Here is a 12,677-nt window from a genome sequence, read left to right on the forward strand (position 1 = left end):
TGTGGAAACATGCTTGTCTTGAGTCGCCCATCTCCCAAACCCATCGTTTCTCCTCGGCAACCATCTCCTCCTCCTGCTACACAACCACCAGATCAGCCTCGGGTAGAATCGGACTCTATTTCCCTCCGCCCACTCGGTCGAACTGGGTTGGCTCCACCATTGTCTCATCTGACGTTTCCTCTGATACAGAGTAAGGATTCGTCGGTGTTGCCAAAGACGAATAGGTTTGTGCCGCCGCATCTTAGATTGGGTTTCCACGGGAGGGAGGCGAAGCCGATCTGCCCCTGTGATGAATGGTCCTCTATCTTCTATTGTTGATGGAATCGGATCCAACATGACAAGTTATGAAAGCAATACCTTGTTCAATCTCCAGCGGGAGTGAGAGGGCGGCGTTATCGTCGGCCAGCTTGATGAAGAAGATCGTCGGCCGGCTTGATGAAGAAGAAGAAGCAGCAATAGGAAAAGAGGGTTAGTCGATGAAAGAAGGAAGAACAAGAGGGTTAGGGTTTTATGATTTATAAACATTACCAATTTACCCTTTATGTTATTTTAGGATATAACATTAATTATTTAAATGATTGGCTCACATTGGTTATTACAGTTACCACAAACTAATTAGTTCTCATTTGATTAGGCCCCTATATATGTATATATAGATATATGTATATGTATATATATATATATATGTATATGTATGGGGAAGAGAAAGGGAGAGAGAAAGAGAATGGGAAGCATAAAAGGGATAAGATGGGAAAATTATGAGTTAAAAAAATGGAGGGGAGTGGGAGATGGGTGTAGGCCGCCGGTGGTGCCACTGGACTCGTTGAATATGGGGGAGGCCGATTTGAGGGGTTAGAGGTTGTTTGGTTCGTTTTTTGTTAAGATCTGTATGAATATAAATGTTCGTATTGATATAGTCGTGTGTATATTAACAAATAAGTTGTTGTTCAGTTGTTGTGCTGAATAAACAATATGAATATCATAAATTACCATTTTACCTCCGGTCTTTATTTTTGTCTGAATAAAACAACAGTTTGATAAAAATGTTGAACAACTTACTTTTAATTGTAAATTTTTGCGGATTAATTTTATTACATCAGGTTCCCATAACAAGAACAACAAGTAGATCAAATGACATTCACCACAAAATAAAGCACATGGTAATACAAATGCATCCTCACTTCCAGTCGGTTTATTCCCCTTCATCCCTCCCATTGTCAAACCAAAGTAACACTTGCTAGAGACCCATTTCTCTCTCTTGCCTCCGATTTCCTTTCTCTTCAAAACCCTAAAAGACTTTTGTATAACTTCGATCGCAGTTTAAACCTTGAAAACCAGTTGTTTAGTTTCAATCAAATAAAACTTCCCCTCATTTATGCACAAACATTGATACATATGTGCATGATTATTTGATATACGTATATCTATATGTATTCTCTCTGGGTTTCGGTGATCATCACTTGAAACCCTCAACTTTATTGTGTAGGTTTTTTTTAGGCATGTCAAATTTCGGTCGAAGACGTGTTCAGTACAACAGATTGTATGCTCCTCCACTGTTGAGAAGGTACAACCAGCCGCCGGAATTCCATCAACTGTAGGAGCAAGCAACGCCCAACTGTCAGTAGCAAGAAAAACAGGAGCAACTGGAGTCTTTCGTGAATAGTAACGGTAGGGTTGGCAGGGAATGAATTGATCCACGTAGGTATGGTTCATTTTTGGGGGAAAAGAGGGAAATAACGGATTTTGAATAAAGGGTTGAATAAGTGGCTAAGTTCATATGACTCAACTTTTCCGGTTGACCAGTTAAGCCATCGGGTGATGGAATAAGCCAAAAGCGAACAACAATGTATGACCAACGAATAAGTCATACCGGCTTAAGTCAGCCCATAAGCCAATACCTAACAACCCTTAAACAACTTTAGTTTTTTCTTAAATGTTTTAATAATTGTACACATGAAATGAAAACTCACATGATAAAAGAAAACTAATAAAAATATATGTAAAATGACCAAACTGCTCTTAAATATATAAAATCATTTGATAAAGTAACTATTAGCGTAAAGTACTAAAATCGGAAACAAAATGCAAATCATAAATTTTTTGTTGTATATTTTAAGTTGTATGGATTAAACATATATGAGTTGCAAACCATATTATCCAAAATTGTAATTTACTTTATTTTATAATTATTTTTTTGTAATTATATAAATATTTCATATTTGTATTTTTGTCTAAAATAACTATGAAAATCAAATTCAAACATAATGCTGACTCATGACAATAACTCAATAGTTGGAGGGGTGAATGTGTAACAATGAGATATGAATGGTATAATACGGACACATTGCAGTCACAAAGTAGTTAGGGTTTAGAGACACAATCAGCACTCATTTTGCTTCAAGCTACCACCAATGGCAGATGATGGAGTGCTGCCGGTCGATAAGTTAACAATTTCCGACACTGTCGAAGAAGCCGAATTCTCACAACGTGTTCTGATCCGATCAATTTTAGGCCGTCCTGATGGCGGCGCTGGTCTTGCCGGGAAGACCTTGAAGGTAGGCGGTTGGGTGAAGAAAGGGAGAGAACAAGGCAAGGGATCATTTGCGTTCCTTGAACTTAACGATGGATCCTGTCCGGCGAACCTTCAACTGATAATTTACTCCGATGTAGCGCCGCTAGGCCAATTCACTCCCACTGGCACGTGCCTGCACGTGGAGGGCGTGCTTCAGATGCCTCCTGAAGATAAACAGGGGAAGCAGTCGATTGAACTTAGGGTTTCGAAGGTCTTAGATGTTGGGACTGTGGATCCCGCTAAGTATCCGTTGCCCAAAACGCGATTGACACTTGAATTTTTGAGGGATTACGTTCATCTTCGGCCCAGAACTAACACTGTAAGTTTCTCGTCTCGTTGTTTGTCTGTGCATACATATGCTTACACATGACATAATATATAGATAGATACATATATATATATATATATATATATATAGAGAGAGAGAGAGAGAGAGAGAGAGAGAGAGGAAGGTTCAAATGAGAATGATTAGGTAAGAATGAATCTCAAACGTCAGATGAGTATCAAACGACATTGAAATGTATAACAAGTATCATCAATAGAAATTTTTTTGGACTTTTGGTGTTATATACATCTAAAGAAAGTCCACATCAATTTGATATTTGAGATATGCTAGGTTTGATGAGATAAAGAATATTACGTAGCTCTTTTAAGGGGTACTATTTCCTTAGACAAGCTGGTAATTGTCAAATTTGCTGTTGTAATCATATAGCCCATAAATGTTACGAGCACACAAGTCAAAATAGATTTCTTTATTTAATGGTACTTGCTAGAAATGCAGATATTGGGCATCCTCCAAACTTATTATGATTGAATTTTAGAAAAGTTCATCTAATCATGTTATACATGTTATGTAGAAACCTGTAAAACTCAATGTCAAACTATTGTTGCTCACTGCTTGTGATTTTTACATGTGAGTTGCATGGCACATGTCCATGTATAGGTTTAGTTTGAATGAAAATGGTAATGGGAAATGCTTTTTGTTTAGGATTTAGGTTGATGGTCCAGACATGTTTTTTTTCATATTTGTTTAGGGTTTAGATTGATAGTTCATAATGCTAAAATGGTATATCTGTTCATATATGTTTATGTTTAGATTGTTCAGCGTTTTCATTTAAAATGGTATACCATGTTGTGTTTTTGTTAGCTTTTAGACAAGATCTGTTTTTGTTTACAGTAGGTATACGCATGAACTTTGTTGCTCCAGCTTTGTTGCTTTACTAGTTGTTTTCCCCATTCCAAGTGCTTCAAATGCCGCATCTGTCTTGTCTCTTTCAATGAAGGAGAAGGATTGAGTAGGAACAGAAAAAAAAAGTCATACAATGAGCTATCGAAGCTAGCTGAGAAAACAAATTCTGAAATTCATGAAGCTACAAATCAGATGAAGAAATTGGTATCAGACCCAACATGGATGGATTGAGTAATGAGTTGAAGAGAATGGGATTTGGTTGGTGCCATGGAAACATACATATGGGTATTTGTTTTAGGGACTAACCAATTGTATCAATTTTGGAAGGCTTGGATGATGATTTTAAACTAGTTGGTGAAGACAGATTTAGATGCTGGCAACTAATGGTCTTAAAATATGTTGTGTAATTTTGTGGATACACTTTTAAATTTGGATGTATGTTGTGTTGGAATGTTTATATGTTTGGTATTTTTTATTAAAACTACTGGTATTAAAACTTTTAATGTTGGTTATTCACTTATTTGTGATTTGGCATTTTATAATTTTTATAAATACAAATTATTTAAATATTTGGTTGATTTGTGTCATTGATAACTATTATATGATGGAATAAATATTAAACAATATTTTAGGGGAAATCTAGTAATTTTAACAGTTTTGTACTGTGTTGTCCAGCTTACCAAAGCAAGACAGATAATTAGAAATGTCCTCTCTCATCTAATCTGTGCTCCAAATGCTACCTACCTAAGTAAAAGGTAAGCCAATATGTTTCTGACCTGATTAACATATCTATTCCCATGCTTTTAGGCAGGTAAAACACAATCAAATCCCAATTGTGTTGTGCATGTTGGTGATTTTGTATCTTGAGAGTCTGAAAAAACTTGTCTACTCGTGTATGCTATTGGGTAGTAGATAAAATGGCATAGATTGCGAGGAATATACTTCTGGTTGGACCATGTGTGCGTTTTGCTAAGTGGATAGCTTTGTTGGTTGATATAGTAATACTATAGGATCCGGATGCATATAGTGCACTTGATTTGATGATAAATGAATAGCTTCATCTTTCAAAATGGTTGAAGAATGCTTTATGATTGAAGGTATAGTATCGGATCCAGATGCATATAGTGCAGAACTGCACATGGAGATATGAAGGTCTTTATTCGTTTTGATGAAATGAATGCCATTCTTTTTCTAGATTACCGTGATAATATCGTCTGCAGTGTCAGTAACGTATTGAAGCACCCACTTTAACAGTTTGGTATTTTATTCCAACTTACAATTCTTTCTTAAAATGTTACTGATCATAATCTGTTCTATTACTGTTTCAGATTTCTGCTATTGCTCGAATTCGTAATGCACTAGCTTTTGCAACTCACACATTCTTCCAAAAGCACGGGTTTCTTTACGTGCATACTCCAATCATCACCACCAGTGATTGTGAAGGTGCTGGAGAGATGTTTCAGGTCACAACTCTGATTAATGAAGCAGAAAAGTTGGAAAAAGAACTGATAAAAAATCCTCCTCCATCCCAAGAAGAAGTGGATATGGCCAAGGGTGTTGTCAAGGAAAAAGGTGAAATAGTTGCCAAGTTGAAGTCTGATAAAGCTGGTAAATCTGTAATAACAGCTGCAGTTGCGGAACTTACTAAAGCAAAAGAGAATCTTTCAAAGCTTGAAGAGAGATTTAACCAAAAACCTGGTATTCCTAAGAAGGATGGGAAGGTTGATTATGGTCAAGATTTTTTTGCCCGTCAGGCGTTTCTAACTGTTTCGGGACAACTTCAAGTTGAGACTTTTGCTTGTGCACTTAGTAGTGTTTACACTTTTGGGCCAACTTTCCGAGCTGAACATTCTCATACTTCAAGGCATCTTGCCGAATTCTGGATGGTTGAGCCAGAAATAGCTTTTGCGGATATTGAGGTATAAGGCTTATCATAATGCCTCTATTTATTGAAGTATGGATTTGATAATGATAGATGATATCAATTAGTATGTGAACAATTTATTGTAGAGGGGGTCAAGTCATTTAGTCTGCTTTTGGTATGCAAACAGGACTTGATGGGCGAGAGAGAGGTAGGCGGGTGAAAGAATTGTGCAAGGTGTTAGGGTTTTAATTTTGACATGGGTAGTTTAGCAATTACCAATCTTGTCCCATCCCCCTGATTTTTGTTCCACCTATTTTGGTGGTCAGTCCTGTCCTTTCCTGGTCTTAATGTCCCACACTAAACATGGGACAACAAGTTTTGGTCCTGTACGCACCCTTATTTCCTTTTGAAGTCAAGAAATGGATGTTTGGAACTTGTATGAACAATATTTACATGCTTAGAAACATGAAACACTAAATTCACTTCCAAACCATCATTAAGATTTTCTCATGACATTTTTGGACATCAATCATATCAATCTATAGTCACTTTGAGCAGACTGATATTTATCTTAAACCTTGCTAAATACACATTCTTACACTTATGCAGGATGATATGAAGTGTGCAGAGGCATATGTTAGGTTTCTATGCCAATGGTTACTTGACAACTGTTACGATGATATGGAATTTATGGCTGAAAAGTTTGATAAAAAAGCTATTCAACGGCTACAAATGGTTGCTTCAACCAACTTCATACGCCTTTCATACACAGAAGCAGTTAAAATTCTCGAGGAAGCTGTTTCTAAAGGCCACAAGTTTGAGAACAAAGTAGAATGGGGAATTGATTTGGCATCAGAACATGAAAAGTATGATTTTGCTATTCTTAGTACATGTTTTATATTTGTTGTATATAACTAATTTCATGATCTTGCACCGCGTAGATACTTGACAGAGACCAAATTTGAGTCGCCTGTGATTGTATATAACTATCCTAAGGGGATCAAAGCATTTTACATGAAAGTCAACCCCGATAACAAAACAGTAGCTGCTATGGACGTTCTTGTGCCAAAGGTCGGTTTTTTCTTGATGGATTCTTGGATATGCTTTTTAGAGCAAAACTTGTTTATGTCGAATCGTATAGCAATAACTTTGGAACATGCAAATATTAAGTAGGATGCTTTAATATTCTGTGTTTTTCAATAGGTGGGTGAACTAATTGGAGGAAGCCAAAGAGAGGAGAATTATGAGATCATCAAAGAAAGGTATGACAAGTAGACAACACCAATCTAATTCTCTCTTTTTACGAGGGTAAAATGCATCAAAATGCAATTAAGTTTGCCTTGGTTCATATGTAGTGCAACTTTGATTTTTTTTTTTCAATCAGTGTAACAAAGTTCGAAAATTTTCTATTTAATGTAGAAGTTGCAAATGTTTCTTATTTTTACCCATTTTTATGGGTAACTTGCTGATCTTCTAACAATGACGTGAATGTCAAGTTTTAGCTGTAACCCTTTTTCAAAACCTTTAATGAGTATCCATGGTCATTAAATGTTACAAATACCAGCAAGTTATCAAGTAAAATGGGTATCAAATAGGAAATTTTGAAACTTGGTTAGATCGATCGGAAGAGAGTCCTTGGTGAGTCTATATCCAACAAGAACGTAGGAGGCGGTAGACCTTGTATTTTAACCAACTTCTTGTTTGTTAAGCTTTATTGTCAACAATCTAAATGGATTTTGCAGGATTCTTGAGATGGGACTGCCACTTGAGCCATACGAGTGGTACCTTGACCTGCGTCGCTATGGGACCGTGAAGCATAGTGGGTTCGGTCTAGGATTCGAGAGGATGATTCTTTTTGCAACTGGAATCGACAATATTAGGGACGTAATTCCCTTTCCAAGGTATCCAGGAAGAGCAGATCTTTGAGGTACATGGGACAATACTACAAATACACACATCTGATTCCCTTTTGCTTTAGTATTTATTAGAAATACAACTAGTAAGGTTTTGTTGCTACTTGTTTCTTTAATGTACTGATTGTGTGATGATGTTAAACGACTTTTTCACTTCCCATTGCGATGAATTAGTAAATCCACATAAAAAAAATCATAATTCAGAATCAGATTTGGCTTCTAACAAATCTAGCAGGACTGAAGCAATTAAGATCAACGATGGTAGCATTACCACCATTGCGGCACCGGTGGCTGGACCAGAGAATACCCAAACAACCATGTCCACTTCTAAATAAACCCCTCTTTTTCAAATATGAGCAAATTAGCCAACTGTTTGGGCATTTTACTGGTCTTTGTGTCTAAAAAATGTAACCGGTCCCGGTCATGAGCATCACTTTGGTCCTTGTCCCGGTCATCAAACTCGAGCCTAGGGGTGTTCGTGGTCCGGTTTTGGCGGTTTAACCCCTCAAACCACAAACCAAACCATAATGACGGTTTATAAAAATTTCAAATCGAGCGGTTTGACATCAAGCGCCCAGACCAGTCAAACCGGACCACGAAAAAGTGGTCTGGTCTGATCGGTTTAGGCGGTTTGGGCCTTTAATGGACTTTAAATATTAAACTTAAAAAACATATATAATTTTGAATTTTAGATTAAATTATCCATTTTAACAAGACAAAATATCTAAACAAATAAATGTAATAATTAAGCAGCTCTTGAGTATAAAGTTGAAGCAATCCAAAGTACAAACAAATAAATATATAACAAATAAGAAAACAAAGAAAATAACAAAGTTACAACTCTACTGTGAGTATTGATTGAGTAACAAAATTCACGACTTCACATCTTCAATGGTTCAATTCTTGAGTCTTGAGTTCTTGACCAAACAAAATAGAAGCCAAATCTAAGTTCATTGAATCACTTGGTTGATAACTTGATGATGTGCACTGAAATCAAACCATAGATTAGAAAGATCAATAGATTGATGGAGTTTTTGAAGGATTTCAAAATTTGGAGATCGTCGATATCAAATGCGTCGATATGTTCAATGGTTTAATGGTTTTAGGCTTCGATTTTGATTTTGTTAGATGTTAGGCTTAGAGATATATTTGGGTCATAGTCAATAAGTTAAAAAGTTGGGTTGCTAATATTAAATTAGATAAATAAATAAATAAATAAATGTATTTGGCGGTCGGTTTGGTCCAAACAGCCCAAAAAAGGTTTCAAACCTCCCAAAAAAGGTTCCAAACCGCAGACCGGACCGTCTGGTTTTGCTATTTTCCAAACCAGACCGGACCGTCAGACTGCCCAAACCGCCAAAAACGATCTGGCTTGACTTGATTCGGCCGGTTTGAACGGTCCAACGGTTTTTTTGAACACCCCTACTCGGGCTCGTTTAACTTGATCCATAACCGGTTATGGGTAACCTGTCCGTACCCAAGAAAAATATTTTTCTAAAAATTAATTTATTAGTTTTTTAATGATATTTTTTTTGAATATATTATAAAAATTTGTAATTGAGTCACTTAAATACACTTTAAAATACCTTTTAATAAAATTAAAATTACATTCAAATATTCAATTATTTGAATATACACTTATTCATCATCGGTATCCAATGTCGGATTGATTTGAAGACTTCCAGTCTCTTGAAATCTTTTAATAGCCTCTTGGTCATCAAGGTCATCAATGTCGAGCTCTTCATCATCGTCATATTGAGAATAAGTGTCGTCGGTATCTGTAGTTGGTTGTGTGCTTAGTTCCATGGCGATTTCATTTTCTTCCAAATTTGCTTCCACCTCTTCAATCTCCACCTCTAACGATGTCGTGTGTTGAATTCTATAAACACTATCCAAGTAATCCTTCAAACAAATGCAACACTCCACGGACTCCGGGCTTAGTCTTGCCCGACGTACCGAAATAATCCTGCCACTAAGAGAAAAAGCAGACTCCGAAGCTACGGTACTAGCTTGAATTGTTAGTATATCACGTGCCATGCATGCCAAAAACGGGAATTGAGGTTGCTTTTGTTTCCAAAAATCTAATAGATCAATTTTTTCGAAATCTTCAACATCATTTGTGGGGCATGCGGTCACAAAGTTAGTATGCACATATATATTTAATTCATCCAAATCGTTATCAAATCTACTTGAAGAGCTTTGTTGTTTGTTTCCTCCTCCATAAAAATGTTTATAATGATCAAATAAATCTTGAAAATTACGATTAAACAAACGTCTTTGTTCTGTTGAAAAAGAATTATCCGTAGCCGTATCTAAACCAAATGCCACACATATTTGTGTAATTAAAGCTTCAACACCGATAACATTTAAATACGGGTTTAACGCCGCAGCACATAGAAAAGAAAATGGGATGTTCATAAAATACTTTAACAATTTCTTTTTCATTGAACTCATCAAACTTCCCCAATCGTAATGGTTTTCGTATCGTGCAATCTTGCTTGCCAAAATGTATAATTGATTTAAAAGTAAAGGGCTTGTTGGATAATAAATACCGGATAAAAGTGTTGTCGCATTTTTAAAATCGCCTAAAATATCGTATAATCCTTCAACCACAGCCCAATCAAGATTTCCAATAGAATTTTGCGGTAATATTGTGTATAAAATGAAAAAATATAATTTTTTTGTTTTATCAAATTTTCAATCATAAAATAAGTCGAATTCCATCTAACGGGTATATCGAACATTGGTCCCAAAGCTTTAAAACCAACGTTTTTGCAATATTTTCTATATTCCGCATTTATTTTCTTACTATTTGTGAAAATTCGCTGCAACATAAGTCTAAACTTATCTATTACGGGTTTACAAGTATTTAAACCGTCTTGAACGACTAAATTTATTATGTGTGCAAAACAACATGTATTAAATAATTTACCGTTTAAAATAGGTGTCAAATGACACTTTAATTTTTCCACACATAGATTGTTATTACTAGCGTTATCAAATGAAATGTTAATTATTTTAGCATATAAATCATAAAATGCAAGACATTTTTTAATAACTGAAAATTGGCGTTCAGCCGAATGTGGCGCACCAAACTGTTCAAACGCGATTACACGTTTGAATAAATGCCACGATTGCGGCTCAATCCAATGTGCCGTTATGCATATATAAGAAACCGGCACTCCGTGTGATGCGCTCCATACATCACACGTTAAAGAAACGTTGCTAGGCAAAAGAGAAAACATTTGTTGCATTTCACCTCGACACATTTTCCACATTTTAATTGCATCACGTCTAAGGGTTTGACGACTTACTGGATTGTATCGTGGTTGTAGTGTTTTTTGGATCAACTTTGTAACGTGAGAGTTGTCGAAATGTCCGAAAGGCAAACCGACTTGAATAACACATTGTGTTGTCATTTGTCGGTTCAACTCGGCATCAAACGACCATATTTGACCTTGAGTGTCAAGTATCGGTTGGCTTGAATCGGGCCCCGACCTCAACCCCGGGCATGTTTTTCCGGTATGCCGCCTTAAAGTAGAATTTTCTTCCAACGTTAGTAAAGCTTGGCACATTTTGCATTGTGCCTTTCTTTCCCCATTCGTGAGGATCACCAAGTTGTATGAATTCCAAATCTCGGACTTTCGTCCGTGTTCAGCAAGAACTTGGACAACTTGTTCGTTTGATACATTATGTTGTTCACTGGCCATTTTGTATGATAGAGAGAAAAAGAAATGAGAATTGTGAAGTGGAAGCGAGAAACGAATATGAACCGAAGTCACAAAAGATAACGAGAAACTGAGAATTGTGAACTTTTTTTTACGTTTTATAAGTTGATATGTAAATCCATAATCCATATACTTATATATATGGTTTTGAAGGCCAAAAAGATTAAAAAATACGGTCAAAAAACGGTTAAAAATCAGCTCTAACGGTCATAAACGGCTAATTTTAGAGAAAAAACGGCTAGTTTTCAAAAATCGGGCTGGGCCAGTCCCGGTTCCGGTTCCGGTCCCAGGCCGGACCATCAGTCATACACCCTAAATATAGAGGATACTCAGTCAACTTACTAGTCCACGGCCCAAGAGCCGAAACCACTGCATCCCCAGTCCCCACCGATAACTCCACCTCCATCCACCTTCACCACCATACCCTCTTCCTCCGCCGCCATACTCTCCATTATCTCCGTCACAACCTCCACCACATACTCCGACACCGCCTTGGCTAGTAGGCCACGAGTGAACAGCTGCGGCTGGATTTGGGCTTTGGTCTCCGTCGTACCAATGATTTCTTCGGTTTTAACTCGGCCGTTTACCCACGGCGGGAGAATAGGGCATCTGAGTGGTGGTTCCGATTCGTCGACGGAGACGGTGAGGGCAGTAAGTGGACGGTAATCGTAGGATCGAGATCCGTCGAGTTCCTCCGCGAGTGAACGGTGGAGATTGAAACTGACACAAGCCAAGGATGAGAGGGGACCATCGTCCCACATATGAAGTGCGAGGAAGCCGCCGGCTTTGCCCGATGCGGCACAGGCTATGGATGATCTCTCAATGAGCGTTACGGCGATGCCTTTCTTGGCTAAAAAGTAAGCCGTACAAACTCCGATGATTCCTCCACCGCAAACCACCACTGTTTTCGGTACCGGAGGTTGACGCCGGCTCTCATCCATGGAATTGAATTGGTTATGAGATCTCGGTGTACCAGAAGTGAATAAATTTTTTGAATTAAATGGAATAACCCATTACAGCATCCTATTATGAAATTATAGTTCTCCATCACATTAAAAGATATAATTGAAATAAAGTAACTATTTGGGTGTGGATTAATGGTATAAAAAGTGATTTATTCAGTAAATTTACAGGTGAAGAGTTTTAAAGATAAGTTTTTTCTAAACATGTCCATCTCGATTAAGAAACATGTTTTATTTATTTATAAAAAGTTCTTGCAAACAAAAATTTTCTTAACCTATACAGATAGATTAACCGCAGACAACTTATCTATTCAGGACTTAATGGAAAGCTGATCATCTTGTCGGTGCATGGATTGACTCTTTTTGTGCATCTCCCAATAAACTAAATTTAAAAGCTGACGACAATGTTGAATAATTGCTTCAAATTCGAACTTGTCTTCTTCTCTTTT

General features: G+C 37.0%; 1 protein-coding gene and 1 pseudogene across 1 annotated transcript; one reads left to right on the plus strand and one right to left on the minus strand.

The window, feature by feature from the left end:
- Positions 1-2,372: 2,372 nt before the first annotated feature.
- Positions 2,373-7,721, plus strand: LOC112509263 (asparagine--tRNA ligase, cytoplasmic 1-like). The gene is made up of 6 exons (XM_025114125.1): positions 2,373-2,891; positions 5,090-5,680; positions 6,235-6,491; positions 6,567-6,696; positions 6,829-6,887; positions 7,368-7,721. Exons 1-6 carry the CDS (start codon positions 2,412-2,414, stop codon positions 7,549-7,551), a joined length of 1,701 nt encoding a protein of 566 aa, XP_024969893.1. The 5' UTR covers positions 2,373-2,411; the 3' UTR covers positions 7,552-7,721.
- Positions 7,722-11,504: 3,783 nt separating this feature from the next.
- LOC112515251 lies at positions 11,505-12,360 on the minus strand (annotated as a pseudogene).
- Positions 12,361-12,677: the final 317 nt, after the last annotated feature.

Source organism: Cynara cardunculus (genome assembly GCF_001531365.2).
Source record: "Cynara cardunculus var. scolymus isolate 2C chromosome LG 1, CcrdV1, whole genome shotgun sequence".
In the NCBI taxonomy this organism is placed as follows: domain Eukaryota; kingdom Viridiplantae; phylum Streptophyta; class Magnoliopsida; order Asterales; family Asteraceae; genus Cynara; species Cynara cardunculus.

Coding starts and splice junctions, on each gene's coding strand:
- LOC112509263 (XM_025114125.1), top strand. CDS start 2,412: ATGGCAGATGATGGAGTGCTGCCGGTCGATAAGTTAACAATTTCCGAC. Junction 5,681..6,234: donor TAGCTTTTGCGGATATTGAG/GTATAAGGCTTA, acceptor ACACTTATGCAG/GATGATATGAAGTGTGCAGA. Junction 6,888..7,367: donor TATGAGATCATCAAAGAAAG/GTATGACAAGTA, acceptor TGGATTTTGCAG/GATTCTTGAGATGGGACTGC.